The sequence below is a fragment of the Poecilia formosa genome, unplaced genomic scaffold (genome assembly GCF_000485575.1).
Source record: "Poecilia formosa unplaced genomic scaffold, Poecilia_formosa-5.1.2 Scaffold12, whole genome shotgun sequence".
NCBI lineage: Eukaryota > Metazoa > Chordata > Actinopteri > Cyprinodontiformes > Poeciliidae > Poecilia > Poecilia formosa.
In genome coordinates, this window is record NW_006799951.1 from 3819328 (window position 1) to 3836623 (window position 17296).

General features: G+C 38.8%; 1 protein-coding gene across 1 annotated transcript in view; it reads right to left on the reverse strand.

Moving 5' to 3' along the window:
• The window catches only part of LOC103133603 (formin-2-like), a 38720-nt gene that overhangs the window by 7122 nt on the left and 14302 nt on the right, over positions 1-17296 (reverse strand). The window contains exons 7-13 of the mRNA XM_007545414.2: positions 13835-13896; positions 9125-9216; positions 8917-9046; positions 7068-7214; positions 6453-6512; positions 5647-5767; positions 1703-1795 (exon numbers count right to left, since the gene is read on the reverse strand). Coding sequence (XP_007545476.1) covers positions 1703-1795; positions 5647-5767; positions 6453-6512; positions 7068-7214; positions 8917-9046; positions 9125-9216; positions 13835-13896 — 705 coding nt within the window. The remainder of the gene's footprint in view (positions 1-1702; positions 1796-5646; positions 5768-6452; positions 6513-7067; positions 7215-8916; positions 9047-9124; positions 9217-13834; positions 13897-17296) is intronic.

Sequence of the window (17296 nt, forward strand, 5' to 3'; positions counted from 1 at the left end):
AGCTTTTTATCCTATGCCAAAGTCATGTTACTAGTTGACCTTTGGGTGGAATGTCAGCACTGTGGGACAGATTAGAGACGTGTAGCAGTTCATCCATGGTGCGAGATGAAACAAGATTTTGGGTTTATGAGAGAAATGGAGATGAAAAAAATAAATAAAAAAAACCTCAGGGAGCTGTTCATGTTTTAACCCCATTTTGCACAGAGGCTTTTATTAATGTATTGATGATAGCAAAGTTGAATATTGTTACAAATAAAAACATGTTTGAAATTACACTGACAGCAAAGAACAGTCTTCTCCAATATAGAACTAAAAAAAGAAAAAAAAAACTTACAAAAAAGTGTTTCACTGTAAAGATTAGACCCGAGCCCTGTTATAAGTTTATTAATACTCAGCTCAGTGTTTTTAGTCAAAACAGAACAGTCAATCAAAATCTTTAGAAAAATTATATTGAAACATTCCTAAAATAGGCAAATATTTGACAACAATGAAGAACCCTGGAGATCTACGTCAGCAACAAAAATATTCAAAAACAGACTGAGCATTTTTACCAACCAGAAAACTAAATGAAATTTGAAATTGATTTGAAGCAATTTTTAATTCAAACTGTTTTCTTCAGCCAAGCTATGGTGCATTGCCACCGCCACTTTTTCTGCAAACGCAGTCCTGTCCTAAGATGTTAGAGGCAGAAGCTTGATGTCCTATACAATGTGAGCTGTCTCAATGTTAGATCATCTCTGTTTGGGCATCCCGATCTGTCTGCAATCCCTACACACAGCAAACTGGGACACACTGCATATTCTGACATGTCTTTATTCAAACCAGCATCAACTCCATTCCTTGGATGAATTTTGATCCCAACTAGTGGACATGGAGAATAAAATACATATCACATACAGTCTCTTCTTTGCTTATGCTTCCCAGTTATTCCTGTTTCTAATGGATCAACCTTGAAGTCAAGATTTTCACTTATTTCCCAATATATCTCTTGTTTTACTTGACAGTGAAAGATTGACAAGCTTAAGACCTCATTATTTGGTCATAATGTATGTTTGATCAAAACGTGTAAAATAACAGTTTATAATTACTGATACATTGTAACAATCTGTACCCAAACTCTGATTTACCCCCAAAGGAACCAAATGGTTTCAGGATTTTTTTATTTTTTAGGGAAAAAAAAACACAAAGTGTTTAAGGTTGAAAGCATTCTTTCTTTTGCCGGTATGCTGCTGTGAAAACCAAACTTTTTCTGAAGGTTTAACGTGACCCACACCCAGGTTTTATCTGGAAAGGTCTCCATGTTTTCTTTACACCCTTAAAACCTCGACATCTGCATCAAAATGAATAGTTTTTGAGGTTGAATACATTGTCCCTTTGCCAAATGAATGCCACATCTTTCAGTTCAAACAACTCATCTGGCCAGAGAACTGTTTACTAAAAAGCATTCTTCTCTGTCCGTGCAGCCCTTTTTTGAAGGCTGATTGAGTTCTTGTTTGTTTGTCCTTGTCACATAGTCCTTTCTGCTTACAATAGAAAAAAAAATCCCTGCAGTGCAACCATTTCAGTGCAATGTCTATGCCCTATTGTTTTTGGTCAATAATGGATAAAACATGGTGCAAATCGAACTTTGAATTAAGGTGTTTTTGTTGTTTTTTTTAAGATTTTCTTTAGCAATTGTCAAGTGATGTCAAAATAGACTCACCTTGTGTTAGAAAGTCCTCCATTTTTTCCTTGAAGGGTTGCAGGTTCTCTTCAGAGGAAACCTTGCAAACTTTTTCAGTTTCACCCAAGCATGCTGAAACAACAAGACGTGGTTGCAATGAGAAGGAAAGAGTTATTCTAGAGAAACAACATCCCATCCAACACTTGTAAGGCAACTGCAAATTCTTGTCATTCCTGAGCCAAGCCGAGTTTTCTTCAATACACCTCTGCTGAATAAGTAAATAAGTGGCTGTAAAATCATAATGACTACTAGGAAACCTTTAGAAACTAGGTAGGCCTGAACCCACGGAGAAAGACGTTGTCACGCTCCATCTGCAACCATAACAGGTACTCAAACTCAGCTCTGCACTCAAGAGGCCATGAGTTAAGTGAACGGGGAAGCTGGGATTGGGAAATTTATAGTCCATGTGGTAAATCAGCCAAAAAGGAACAGTGCTCTCTCTATACTGGATTATTTGTGAATGTCCTAAAGTCCTTCCAGAGCTATTTATAATGATCAACCCCCCACCCCCAATGAAAACTACATTTAATGTCAATGTCTGTTACAGCACTCATCTGATTTTGCTAGCTAATGCAGAAGTATGCAGGTATAGCATGAATTGATGTGCTTTTGCATGATCAGCATTCGTCCTTAGAGCATGGGGGCCCAAGTCCGTCCTGCAACTTTGGATGCATATTCCTGCTCTGAGTCAAATTCCCACACCAGAAGTAATTCAGCTCATTGGAGACCTGGTATCGAGTTGTTCATTTGATTCAGGTGTGCTGGATAAGAGATGTACCTAAAAGTTGCAGGGTGGTAGTTCTCAAGGACTGGATTTGAGCACCCCGCCCTTAGCGGAGCTCCATCTACAGACACTGCTATGGAGCTAAAACAGCTAAAATTTTGAGACTCCTCTGACGTCTTAATCCACAAATTGTTTTTTTTTTTTCTTCAAACAGGTAATTATCAGCAACCAATCAGACAGCTTCCCTGTTTCAGCCAATCATAAGGACGCTCCCCCACGTGGGACGAGACTTACGTATAAGCCAATCACAGTAAGCTAGTCAAAAAACTCGCGACTGACTGCAGTTAAAAACTGAAGAAGAGAAAAAGTAATGAAATCGTGCTATTTGTGAATATCAGGCATTTGGACCTTACCATGGCTTCTAGTAACATCGGAGCAGTAAGTGATACATGTAATGTAATGAGAAGTTGATTAGCCATTAACCTTAATCTGTTTATTTGTGGAGCTATCGATACAAGCAAGTGAACTATGCGAGGGAGCAACGCTAAGCTAGCGTCTGCATGCGAAGACGTTCAAGCCACAATCATGTCTATGGTTCAAGTTATTATATGTTCTTACAGTTGAGTTTCTTGTGAATAAAGTCACTATTTGACAGAGTCTGTCGCTCCAAGCGGAGGCAGCAGCTGGGGCCTCTGCTCAGTTATTGTCCCGGGAGCTATCCTGCGGCCCAAGCACATCCAGAGAAACAATCAGGGCTGAAGGCAATGCTGCTGTTCTGAAGGTTGGCGACGGTAGCATAAAGAGAGATGCCAAAAAAAAAAAACCCTTATCTTTCTAAACAAGACATTTTCTTATTGCAACATAAATGGTTTATATCTTGAAAGCTGCAGTATTTCACTGTTGCAGAAAATATTTTTTTTTACATATTTTTAGAATCTGCCACGTTGTCGTCAATGGATGAGACAAACTGGAAAACAATTGTGCTCTTCTCCTACCTATGAATCCATGCAGGAATTGTTCATATCATTTCAGCCATCTTACCTTGCATGAATGTTTAGACAAGGAATGTTGGCCAAGTACAAATTCAAATATTTAATTGGGGAAAAAAAGGAATTTGATGCTCAAAAAGGTTTTTGCTACATTGTCGTGTATTGTCTGTGAAGTCATGTTCACTTCACTGTGTAATGTTTTCCTGACACATGTATTACTGTTGTCTGAAACAGAAATCAATACTGTACTGTGTACCGTTTCTTTCCTGATACATTCATAAATGTAATTAATGAAAAATACTTAAAAGCATTTTTGTTTTTTCTGCAATTCCTTTACACTTTTCAACATCAGACACTTCACCGGGATGTGACACTTCACTAGCAGCAGTGATCACTGCTGCTAGTTTAACGCGTCAGTGGAGCATTATGGCAGAGGAAAATCCATATTTGGAGAAACTGCTCTGAAAAATAATTGATTTAACAGCAAAGTTGCATAAAGAGTAATGATGAAAAAGGACTGTTTGGGGAATTGTTGATCAGGCTGCACAAACTCATCCATGTAGACATAAAAGCAGCTAATTTCCGTCACCTGCAAACTGTTAAGGTCTTGGAAAGTGTTTTTCATTTGGAATTTGTCTTAAAATAAAGTGAAGAACATGCTTTCCACACATCAGTGTCACATAAAGCATAAGCCATTCATTCTCTTTTACCTAAACACCATAAATATTTATGTATATCTAAAGTTTCTCTTAAACCTCCGACGTCATAGCTTTGATTTAGGAGATATGTAGACATTTGTAAGTGAAATACAGTAAGATTACTATTTAAATGTAATTTTTTTGGTTCTTTTGTCAGCTTATTGTAGGAAAATGACAAGAAAATGATGTTCCAGGGTAAACATATGATTATAATTAAAACATGTTCAATATATCTCTCATTCTGAAAAAAATAAAATAAAAAAAATGCATTAACCTGTTAAATGCAAAACATCTTGATGGAACTGTAATGCATTTTTAATATGAAAAAAAAAAACACTGCACCTAACTTTGAAACATCAACTATATTGATTGTTTTGTTTCTCAATTTCCTTTGGCAAACTGCTGAAACACCAGCGTCAGCATTCATAGTGAAGTTGGATGTTCAGAAGAACGACGTTGGGTTTTAAACCAACAACAAATAGACAAAAGACAGAGCGAGCCGTCATTGGGTTTCTGAAACCTTGCAAAGGTCCTAAGCTAAGCCCTGTTACAGATTTATGATCTTTGCTTTCGGCCTCATGGATGATCGGTATCAGAATCGGCAGCAAAAAACCTGATCGGATCATTCCTCCGATCAGGTTTTATCTTCCTCATGATAAATATTCCTATTGGTACGTAGTAGCAATAATAATAGTTTCCAAAAAATGATCTTGGACAGTTTCAACATATTAGTAGATTATCAGCATTTGTTTGGTAGGTACTTTAGGTCTGCAGGGTTGGTACGTCTTTGTTTTTTTGTTTTTTTTGGTTTTACTGTGGAGAATTTGTTGGTTAACTATTTTGAATGACATACACTTCCACTCCTCTTGTATTACGCCTTTCAGATTTTAAACAAACTGATTTACATGCCTCTATTGCCAAAACGGTGGGTGGTTGGCAAACAAATGGCTAAAGATCATCTAATAAAAGAAAATATGAGTCAGTCTTTGAAAGAGTGATGAACAGTCCTTTTCTCGTCACAGCCACATTCAGCTTTGCTAGTGCAGTTGATGAAAGAGGGTGGACAGGTAGAGCAAATTCCCTGGCCACAACTGCAAACTTCATATATTCTGAACTTGGACTTCAGTGAGACGGTAATGGCATGCCAGGTCTGACAGAGGTTTATCTGAAGAGTCGCATGTGGTTCTGGTTACCTCGTCTGTACGACAAACAGATGCTATCTCTCTGTTGATCTGCCTCTTCAGTCCGTGCGTAACCATAGCTGGTTAAGTTTGGAAAATTACGATACATTTTGCAAAAAACAATTTTAAAATGCGTCTCAGATGATTTAAAAAAAAAAAAGATTTACGAGGTGATAAATCAAATTGCCAATGCAATAGCAACATAATTTGATTGCTTAGCAACACCCAAAGTTTGCAACTTTGTAAACTTTCACCAAATTTACACTTTAAAATTGATGGATACGTCAAAAAAAAAAAAGAAAAAAAGTGTAATGTAGGTTAGCGGCAGTACCATTTAAATCTTTCTTCAGCTTGCGCAGATCTCTTTCAAAATCCTCAAACTTCATTTGGGAGGCTTGAAAAAGGTCCTGGGGCTCAGGCAGAGGGTAGAGGCACGTCTCTCTGCCAGCATCCTGATAAATGACAACACACATACAGGCCTGAAAAAAAAAATAGATATGATGCAAAACACACCACTGTGTCACAGTCAATCTTCCTCAAGGAGGGGAGGGCCTCTCCATCCCAAACACGCAAAGGCAAGATTTAAATAAATGCCGTCAGAGACAGACACAGACTTGTCAACAGTTTAAATGTTTTAGAAAAAAAAAAATAGACAGAAAGTGTTATAAATATTGAACATCATCCTTAATGCAGAAACTACGTGTCATTTCTCACCATCTGAGTTTCTAAAAGGCCATTACAAGAGCTACAGCTATGTCACGCAGGTTGTTTTTGGCAGGCTGAGTTACTGAGTTCATTTCATCTGGAGCAGCAAATTATTTATGCTAACACTTCTTTGGAAGTGGTGCCAGAGAGCCAACTGAAGATTTGAATGAAGCCAGAAGAAAGCAGAACATAAGCCAGAGATGAAGAGGGGAAGGCAGAAAAAAAAAAAAAAAAAAAAAAAGTCGTATGAGAATAACAAAAAGAGAGATTTGTCTCTGCTGCAAATGAGAAAAGGGAAAATAAATAATTTGATAAAGGATAAGCCATGGTATCCTCTGGCAAGAGAGGAAATGAAAAGAGCTCTGGAAGGATTTCTAAGCAAATCAGACTAAAACACGGGAGTGATTCAAATAAACAGGAACCAAAACATACCTCATCAAAGTGCTTCAAATAGTAAGCAACAATGTAAGACAAAAGACTTGTGGAGTTATCCTAAAAAAAAGGACAAGAAAGAAAAACATTAAAATAAATAAACCAACATCTTTTATTTATTAATTTGAAGCAGCATGTTTTAATTTGTGCTGACAGAAAAACGAAGAGCGATCTGAGAAGCTGGTAATAAATCAAGACAATGGAAGAGCAATGCAACAAAACACAATTGTGCCTGACTAGTCATCATAACTCAGAGTTAGTGGAAAGTTTCAGTACTTGCTCGTTCCACCACTACATACACGCACGGCACCCTTTCCTTTTATGGGATTTTTAAGGACACACTGAGTATGTTGTGATACTGACTTCGAGTTGTAAACAGACAGACTTGGAGTCTAAATTCTTAATGGCTATTGAATATGGGGCCTGCGAGATTCTTTCATATCCAAAAAATTACAACTGAAAATGTGATAATGATTTTGAAATAAAATAAGACAATAGCTTCTAATGTTAAACTCGGGACACAAGGGGATGGAGGTGGAAAATTTAAGATTTGGTCATTCAAATGTATGCATCTAAATTTACCTTTAGACCAATAACACACCAACACACACTCACACAGCTTTTGACATCCTTCAGTTTTGGCAGGATGTCCAAGGTGAAGCCATCAGCCTGTCCCCGAGACCGATTCCCTCCGTTCATGAAGTTGCCAAACGCTAACACAAGGCCAAGCACCTGCAGCACAGCCTCACTGCTTTGGAGAGTCTGCAGTAAAGCAGAAGACACGAAGCTTTTATAATTTATGTGCTTTACATATAAATTACAAAATATAAACTTTTTCAGATGCAAAGTACAGCGTTGTTCTTCTGTGAAGAAACTTGATGACTGATGTTCAATTGTTTTTCCAGAAATAATTTGAAAACTGTGACATGCATTCGTATATCCTCTCCTGAGTCAGTGCTTATGTTTATGTGCTGCAATTTTAGCCATTTTTGTTGTCTGTCTCTACCTTAGAGCAGTATTACTATGCTTTGATCATTGTCCTTCTGGCAGTGATCGACATGAACGCTGCTTCATGTCCACATCTTTAAAGTCATTGATGCCTCATTTCCACTGAGTGATATGAAACTGGTCAGTGTGATTCAGGATGCCATTTTGTCTGCTGTAGGCCATGGAACCGACCCACACCACACCATTCCTGGGGCTCCTTCAGTTGTAGGTCCACAGGACAATGGCATGGTTAAGGCAGAGCTACTGGCATCCCATAACACAGTCCAATGATTGGGGGACAGAAAACTGCTCGAGACCCTGTTCGGTGTTTTGGGTTTAACTCCGCCTGCCCTGTGAGAGTCCAATTTACAGTGCAAACGCTCTCCTTATGCCAGAATATAAAATAGCGCACCCAAATGCACTGACTGACCACTGGTGACCTTTGGGAATGAGGTACAACAGACTTTCTTCCTGGATTTACCCGTATTTAGCTTTCATCTATCTCTTTTCACCAGCTTTACTGCCCCCTACAGCATGATGTAGGTCAGTGTTATTCAACCCTGGTTCCTCAAGGCACACTGCCATGCATGTTTTAGGCATTTCCCTGCTTCAGCACACATGATTTCAATTGATGGCTGATTAACAGGCTTTTGCCGACTTGTGATCATCTGAATGGGGTGTGTTGCAGCAGGGAAACATCCTAAACATTCAGGTCAGTGTGCCCTAACTCTGCACCATGGTGTGTTCAGGGTCATGTGCAGAGTTAGGTTTTCCACTGACACATTGTTTCCATGCAAGTAAAATTTTATCTACCTCCCCTGAATTGTGGATCCCTGCTGATCCTGAGTTCGTAAGATTAATGTTCCCTCTTCCCAGTCTGTCATCCTGTGAACCTCCAAGTCTTGGGTTAGAGTTAGTCTCTTTCCATTTCTGGCCATCATAAGTTTGGGATATTGTTTCATAATAAAGCTTAATTCCTGACATATCTGCAAAATAAAAAAACAAACAAACAAAAAAAAAACCCTCTGATGCCTTCACCAAGCAGTTGTAGTTATTACATGCAGGCAAACTATTTCTTATAAGGGGTGACTACTGAGGACATTTACCTAGATAAGATTTTATTTTATTTAAGATTACCTAACTATTTCAGATTTTATTTAAGGGTCCCAGAATTATGGGGTCTGAGTAGAAATGTATGCCTGTAGATTTTTGTTTACCATGAACCATGCAATATTTCCCTTTGACTTCACAATTGTGCACTTCTTTGGATTGGTTTGTCACCATGCTAAAAACAAATAAATCAAAGTTTGTGGTTGTAACAAGACAAAATTGGAAAAAATTCAACAGGTGTGAAAAATGTTTAATGCTCAATGTATTAACCTGTTTTTCACAGGTTGTCATTCACGAGAGGACCCAGATTTGGGTCCTCTCGTGAATGACAGGTTAAAATAAATAAAGAAAAAGGCCAACAATTCACCTTACACACTCTTTGCAGGATTTCGATTTTACGCAGAATTGACGTGATGCACTCGTGAAAGGTTGATTGGAACAGGATGCAGAACACCCGCTGGGAGAAATTGGGAATTTGTGACAACTGGAACAGAAATCTGGAGACGGGACAAAATTAGTTAAATTAACATTACAATTTATGTGCTGAATTTGATTCCTGATATTTTTATTCCTACTGTTCTGGCTTGTCCAGTGGCTTTGCGTCATCCTTGTCTTGACTGGATTTCATGTGTTTCTTAATCGACTCAATCTCATCATTCTGAGCCCTCTGTCAAGGAAAAGTGCAAGGTGAAATGAAAAATGTACACCATGAAAATGAGCGAAATGTGATGCTTTCTTTACCATAATCCTAAATGACGTTCAACAAAATTAAGTTATAATCAGAAAAGAAATTAAACCATGACAGCAGAATTCAGACGCAGCTTTTGAAAAGCAAAACTGAAGGTAAATTAATAAGTTGCAAATGTCCAGAGACCTTTAGAAAGCTGAAGGGATTTTAAATGTTCTCTAGATGATGATCTGAAGAAAATTCAATTTTCTTTAAAGATTTAAGGATTTTATTACAAGCCTACCACAAATCTGCTCAAAATCCATCAAATCCATTCAGTTTTATTCCCCTACAGGCTCACCTTCTAGTTTCTTTCTTTTGATATGAACAAACTAAATCTCAACTATAATTTTTTTTTTTTTTTTTTAGATTTACTTTACAAGTTTCACAAATGCCATAGTTGCCTTCTGCTTGATTACATTCCTGACCATTATCCTGCTGCCAGGCACCGGACCGCAGTTTTATTCAAGGTGGTTTTATAAAAGCAGCCAGAAATGCACCGTCATTTCACAAGGAGGAAAGACAATGGATGTTAATGTTTTTGAAGGAGATAGGTAAAACACTAAAACCATCATCAGGAAGAAAACGTAAACACTGTCTCCTGACGTTGATCGACCAACCGGTCCGAGTCTCAGCACTTTGGTTTTTCCAATCGTCCCTCCTGTCTTTCTCCATTTCCCCCCCCCTTCTCTGGAGTTTGGCCCCGGCATGGATCCTTGGAAAACATCAAACACCAGCATCAAACGAACTGAAAGCCCGATTAGTATTCTACACACCGCTGCCTTGTGTCGGTAAGGGCAGGCTCTTCGAGATGTTTTCAAGTGTAAATATATTTAACGCAAAGCAGATCCTTTTCAAAGGGCAGCGGCGGAGCCCGGCAGTGTTTGGTGTAATTGGGGACAAGTAGGCATTAGCGTGTGATCCTTGAATTGCTAGGGCATGTTGGAGCGGTTGTTAGCATGAGAAATACAGTCCCATGTGGAATATCCAATGCAAACTCAAGTAGGATGATATTTTAATGCTAGAATCCTAGCGGTAGCCAAGTGGTATTCATTAACTAGGTTTCTGGTGCAAGGCTAAACAGATCCAGTCAGAGTAGAATCACTGTTTAAGTCACTCAACTTTCAACATTGAGGTTTATGAAATTTATGAGTAAGCCCCTGGTCAGAAATTGCATCATTTGAATTCAATAATGGCACCAGGTGCTCGGAAAAATTAACTCTTCAAAAGATCAATTTTATTCTGCTGTTTATTACAACCTTGCTTTATTTAAAATATATCCACGTTCTGAAGTTTCTTTTTGTTTTTACCTCCCTCTCAACAGTTTGCAGTTCAGATTCAGCAGCTCTGCACTCAACAAAAATGTGAATATAGACTTTATTCTGAAGCTTAATTTCTAAAGTATTTATTTTTTGCTCATTATTCTTGGCGATGTGCCTGGTAGGTTGATTATATTAGTAACTTCTGGTATGACGAGATCTGTAACAGTTTGTGTTTGTATGTTGCAGGTCCCATTTTTGAAGTACCTGGTTTGCAGTTTAACTAATATCTTCTTTATATATTTTATGATAATCACACACTTATAAACATTTATGTCGTTTTAAAGCTCAAGCTTTTCCAAAAAAAAGCCTATGTTGAGTGATTTCTGACTGTAACTTCATTCAGACAAAGCTTTACCCGTGGCTCCAGCTCCTGAATGTTTAACTCGAACACTACAGGATTATGGATTCTTCCGGCCGTCAGACAATTTCCATGAGTTGGGTATCAACAAATGCAGAATAAAGATACAAAGGACCGAAGAATCAAAATAAAAAAGAAAGTACTTGCTAGGGTTACGACCGAACACCCAAGAGGTGTTTTTGCTTCTCAAAAAGGATTAACAGCACAGCTGAGAACAGATCAGGTTTGACTTCAGATGTCAGAAACAATGTCTAAACTTGTAAAATGTAAAACTTGTAAAATGCTTTTTCAAAGCGGCAAATAATTCACTAGGGAACAGCATCACCACCTTAACATCCAAATAAATAAGGTAAAATCATAGAAAACACCAGACCAATTCTTTTATAGATTAAAATATTTTTTCATTAGCTAAGGCAGATAATTATGCAGGAATATGTAATTAAAGTACATTTTTAAACCATCCGAGAGATGAACCGATATGACATTTAAGATGTAAAAATTAGCCACTCTTGTTCTAATCAACAGATACAAAAGGTAAAAAAAAGAATAGATGTATAATTTGAAAACAATATGGACATATATATATATATATATATATATATATATATATATATATATATGATATATGTCAGGTCTACACATATGTAGACCTGACATATTTAAATATATCTGAATTTCTGATGCTGTATTCAAGCATCTCTGCATGCCATGTTTATAAACATGATCATTTGTAGCATTTCTTAATCGGATTCTGGGACATTGAGGCCTCGTCATGACCTCGATGACATTTCGCTGGCTTAAGCTTAAAAAAGTCCTCCTAACCCGCACTGATATAAGAGGAGCGAGATTAGCGTTCCGCCGTCATTGACCTTTTCTGAACGGCGGTGGCCTTGTTCAGACAACCCCGCCGTCTATAATCTGTGGTTGGCAGACTCTGCCCTGCCTCCGTGCGTCTCTATCTGCGAGTGCAGTGTATACACAACTGTGCGGTTCGACTTGTTTGTTTGTGAGCATGTTTGTGAGAATGAGAGGAAAGAAAAAGGAGTGAGGGAGAGTAGCTTGTGATCTAGCTCCTAGCTCAGCGAGTGAGGGTGTAACCATTAGGAGCCCCTCGCATTCCTCAAGACAGGCTGACTGTGCTGCCAACTGTGGTTTAGGGGGCTGGAGACCCACAGACAGGATGGAGTCTTGCAATACAAAAGAGAAACAATTTGGCTCCTCGACTCAATAACACAGCCTCAGGCCATACAGGGGGAAAGGAGAGAGAGAAGGGGGCTTGAAGTCTCAGGGTGAACGGAGAGGTTGGAAGACTTTTGATCCTAAGTTATGACACATTGGTTCATGACTACAGCTCGTCTCAAGCCACAGTCTCATTCCCATGATCAGCATTATTAATATGCCTCTGGCGGCCAAAGGTCCAGGCCTCTTCTGTGTAGTGGTGCCAAAAAATCCCTTCGCAGGAATTTCACAGCATCTTAAACATGCTTTCCATTGACATGTGGAAAATATGCTCATTTTCATGTTCCATAATTTACTGACCTGACTTTAAAGGGGTCCTGAACCGTTTCATCTGGGCAGAGGAGATTGATGAATATGGATTTACTCTATATAAAAGAGAGCCTTCATTCCTAATATGAAGATATATTAAGATGTACTGATGACAGCTCAGAGATTCACTGCTAATGTCATACAATCCAGAGCGCCCATCATGCTTGGCAAAGATTTCCAGGTTTTTAAATCTTACTTACTCTTTGCTGTGACACAAAACCTTCTCTTTTATTATTACAAAAGCCGAGTCATTTTCATTCAACGTCTACAAAAAAACAAAACAAAAAACAAACATGTTTGCTACGTAAAAGCACTGATTTTCTTCCAAGACAGACCAACACATGAGTGGCAGTCTAGCCAAACAGCTCACATACCAGTACGACTTGTGGTTTGCCTGTTTGTTTTTCTGTCTAATACACACTTCCTTTGTTCGCCCCTTTCAAGTTGAGTAAGAGCTCCACTAAGGGACATTTGTTCAGAGATGGGGCATCTCTGACAATGGAAATCTCATTTTATTATACAGTAGATAGCAAATATGTTAAAGTGCGTTTTATTTCCCACATTCTAGTTGTCATCATCAATCCTGTCCTCTTCTTTTAAAAGTGTAGGTAGGGCAGAAAACCCTAGAAATTCATCTTGTCAATGAACATTTCCAGTTTTTTCTAAGAGAAACCACTTTGGCATTCAAAGCGTCAAAATTGTCAAGATCTTCAAAGCCACGGCAGTGACTGGAGTCAAATGTAGTGAGGCAAAAAATAAAATACCATGACTTCAGAATGGACTCCGACATTACCAACATTGGCTTGTGACTTTACTTGGACCTGGGCATTTTGACTTTGGCCCCGTCCCCATGGAGACAGGACGAAATGTGTCCGGCAAGATATTTTGTTCTTTAGGTTGCAAGTCCACACCGATCCGACATTCTGGGAGGTCAGAAACAATTATTTTTGAAAACGGATCCCAGAGTGGATCAGTTTCAAAATAACGGCTTCATGTTTCAGTGAACATTTTCAGTCATCTGGCCAGGTCACATCAAGACTAGGGAACAAAACAGACTTATCTACTTTGCCCATCTTTTCTTAGGGTTATAGTGTTACCAGAGAAAACATTGGAACAATTTATCCATTTCTTTCTTCCTTTCATTGTAAGGTAATCTAAAATTAATCTAGACTTTAACATGCTGGCACTTAGTGCTGCGTTGTTCTTTCTGAAAGCAATTTATGTCTACTCCTAATTCTTGCTAAGACTACAGATATCCCTTTAAATAAGCTAATTTGAAGAATTTATATTTGCTATACCTGGACGGCGGGTGATAATGAAGCTCACTCACATTTTCATAAAGTGCTTGCAGAGTCTCCAGATCAACAACGGTGTTGTCCATATTTAGGACAGCTGTGGACAGAACACAAGGGTGACATGGTTAGTGTTAATACTAACACCGAGGCATGTCTTGACATTTCTTTACCTTTAAAGAACACAATTAGTAAGTCAGAAATCACAGCAGCACAAACAGAGCCCCTCTTTCATAAGCAACAGATTAAAACCGTTTGTTTGACATAAACCACAAAACAAGACTGAACGCCTTCTCAGATCTAAAATTCCTGCTTCCCAAGGCCTAAAGGTAGCAGAGAACAAGGGTAAAATTACCCCATATCACATGCCATGCGCTGAGAGTAAGTAAAGTTATCGGTTCTCATCGGGATAGCATGTGAAAAGCCACATGCTGTACATACGTAGGACTTAGAAATCTGTCAAAGACACAAAGATCTGTGTTTGAAGTTCTGTGTTTGAATTCCTCGTGTCGCCTTTTTGTCTCGGCGCGAGGACCTGGCGCCCGCAAGCATTAATCCTTTGAAAGTAAATGTTTAAAGACAAACAGAGCCGGGAGATCTGTGGTGTCGAGGCTGAGGTGTTGCCGTACACACAATCGCCAAGTGAAGCAGTCAACACCTAGATGTGCAAGTTCATCATACAGAAGGTGTTGAAGTTATTCACATTGTTTTGACCTGTTGGAAATCTGATGGAGATTCGAGTGTCAGGCTCTCGGAGGAAAGAGTGAACATGATGGAGGGAAATGTTATGAGGCTTTGAGAGCAGTTTCAAAATAGATGAAGGAAAAAAAAAAGATTAATTAGAAAAACTAAGACATGGGGGAGGAGGGGACATAAAGCTTAAAGGTAAATTTGACACCTTGAAATTGACCTCAGTCTCTTTCCATCACATCATCACAACAATCCTCCTCCGTGATGCTGTTTCCATTCACTGTCCAACACTCCGTTCTTAGAAGTGTTGGATGGGGAAGTAGTTCATATGATAAGCTCAGCAGACGCTAACTGCTGCTGCCACTAGTTTGGAGGAGTTTTGGAGGAAGGCAGGAGGAATGGGTGCTCTGTGGGGTGAGAGCTCGGCAGGATCCTTCGCTCCAAGGAGTAGCTTTGGGTAAACAGGCGTTGCATTGTATGAGTAAGAGTTTAAACACCTCCTTAATCGGAGATCAACTATTTCTCAAACACGTGAAAGAATCAATGCAACACCCTGTGTATGCGTTTTGATGAGGGAATAATTCTAACATGATATAAAGCTAAAAAAAAATAAATAAAAAAAATCCACTTAAATGGATGTGAGCTCATACGTCGTTTTTGAAACTCAAAGTGTTTGAAAAATCTAAATTAATTCAATCACCACTGACTACTTGAGGGCCTGCTTTGCCTCTGTTGAAGTCCGGCCTTCCCTTTGGACAAAAATCTGCATATTTCTGATCAGCTCCTTCCCTGCGTTCTTTTGGACATGTTTCATTCCTCAGAAGTGACTACAAAACATCCTATTCTGTTACGTTTACCATTTGGTTCTCATTACCATCCTTGCCAGTGTCTGTGTGGGTACTTTGATTTGGAACTACGGTAGTTATTTTAAAAGAAGCAGGTGAAAGTTGTGTCATCGCTGTGACGTGGAAAATCCAATCACGCAAAAAAAAAGAAAAATAAATAAAAACTTGGACCCATCTGTCCACACGTATCCTCGACTGCTGCGTGTGACCCCAGCACGGCGGCGCCGTCAACCACAGTCTTGTTGGGAGAAGAAAAAGAAAAAAAAAAAAAAAACTGCTGCTCTAAAGCCTCACAGGAAGCAGGCACTGCACGGAAGTGTCCTATGAAACATATAGTGTGTCAGCCAAGTCTGAGAACAACCAACAACAGCTGTGAGGAAAGTAAGGGGAAAAGTGTTGATTCCCCACTGAGCGGCTGGGCTGCTCTAAACCAACAACAAAAGTTTAATGATTCATAACTTGTTTTTCTTCAAGTTAAACCATCCAAATGACAGCTTTGGTAGTCACTGTCACTGTTGTGGAATTCAAAAGGAAATTAAACTGATTCACAACCCCGATTTGGAGCATTACAATGCTTTCATGAGTGACTCTTTTGCCTCTCTAAACAATCTGACGCATAGGGACATAAAATAATTTCAGATAAATAGGATCTCTAATGTCTGTAGTATGTCAGAATACTTTTCTAATTTGAATAAATGTTAGAATCCAAACATTCTGGGAATGAAGCAAAAGATACTGAGAATTACTCCACCAAAACCGCCAAAGACACACACTATGTTCTCAGTCTGTGATAAACTGAAGTTTCCAATTAGTGCTAATTATAGAGCATTTCAAAACTGTCCTAACATAGGAGATAAATGGCAGCGTTAATGACAGTGGCCCTCTCCTGCCCTCCTACTCTGACCCAAAATGGATGCGTCAAATACATTAAAGCTGGAATCTTAACATTTACGTGTGTAATAGCTAAAGATGCTGCAGGTTTTAAACCGTAATAAATGTTAGGATAAGAAAAAAAAAAAAAAGGGAGAACGAAGAGTGTTTAGACACACGGATGAGCGAAGACTGGAGCGCAATCAGAGGGTAACTAAAACAGGAAGACTGTCGGTTCCCATCAACGTCTCTAGGATGACTTCACCTCTACAAAGCCGCCTAGACAAGATGGTGACAACCTCAGAGAGCCGGAGAGCCGCAGAAAAACATGATGTGGGTGTTAAATGCGATGAGATTACAAAAAAATGAGAGCAAGCAAAACCAGAGAGGAGGAGGCGAACAAAAGGCTGAATAACTCAAGTGACTTTTAGTTTGATGACGTTCCAAAGCGAGAGGGGAGACTTTACACAATCCGAGTACTCTCTCAACAAATTCCAAGATACATTTGTTTTATACTTGAGCGTGCAAAAAAAAATAAAAAATCTAAAAAGATTTTTTCCAGAATTATTGTTAGCTTGTCTTCAATGCTTTTCATGATAAAGTATTTCTTGTATTGCATTATTAATTTTCTATCAAACATGAGTGTGATTTGTGATGCCACAAATCCCTATATTGAACATCAGCGGCTGATGACTCAAATTTATCTGTAGTGCAAAAAAGGAAATAAGTGTCGAAACCTCCTTTTAGCCAGCTCACATTTATTGCATACAACGCGCAGGGGAGTTGAGCCAGGCGTTGTACTAGAGAAGCCTCCAGTCACTCTGAACCAGTGGACCGGTTCTGAAACTGTAACCTTTTAAATCTTTGGAATGCCTTGATATTAGTAACTGAGATTATGGTACCTACTGGAGCCAGCTACGACCCCATGTTTCCATTAGGAAAAAAAAAAAAAGAAGAAAAAAAGTCACGTTAATATACAACCTAAATGTCACGGTTGGATTTTTCCGTCCGGAGACAGCAATTACTGAAAACTTTAAGTACTATGGATTAGCCACAGATTACAGCTTTCTTGAAATGATGAAACAATCTGTAGGA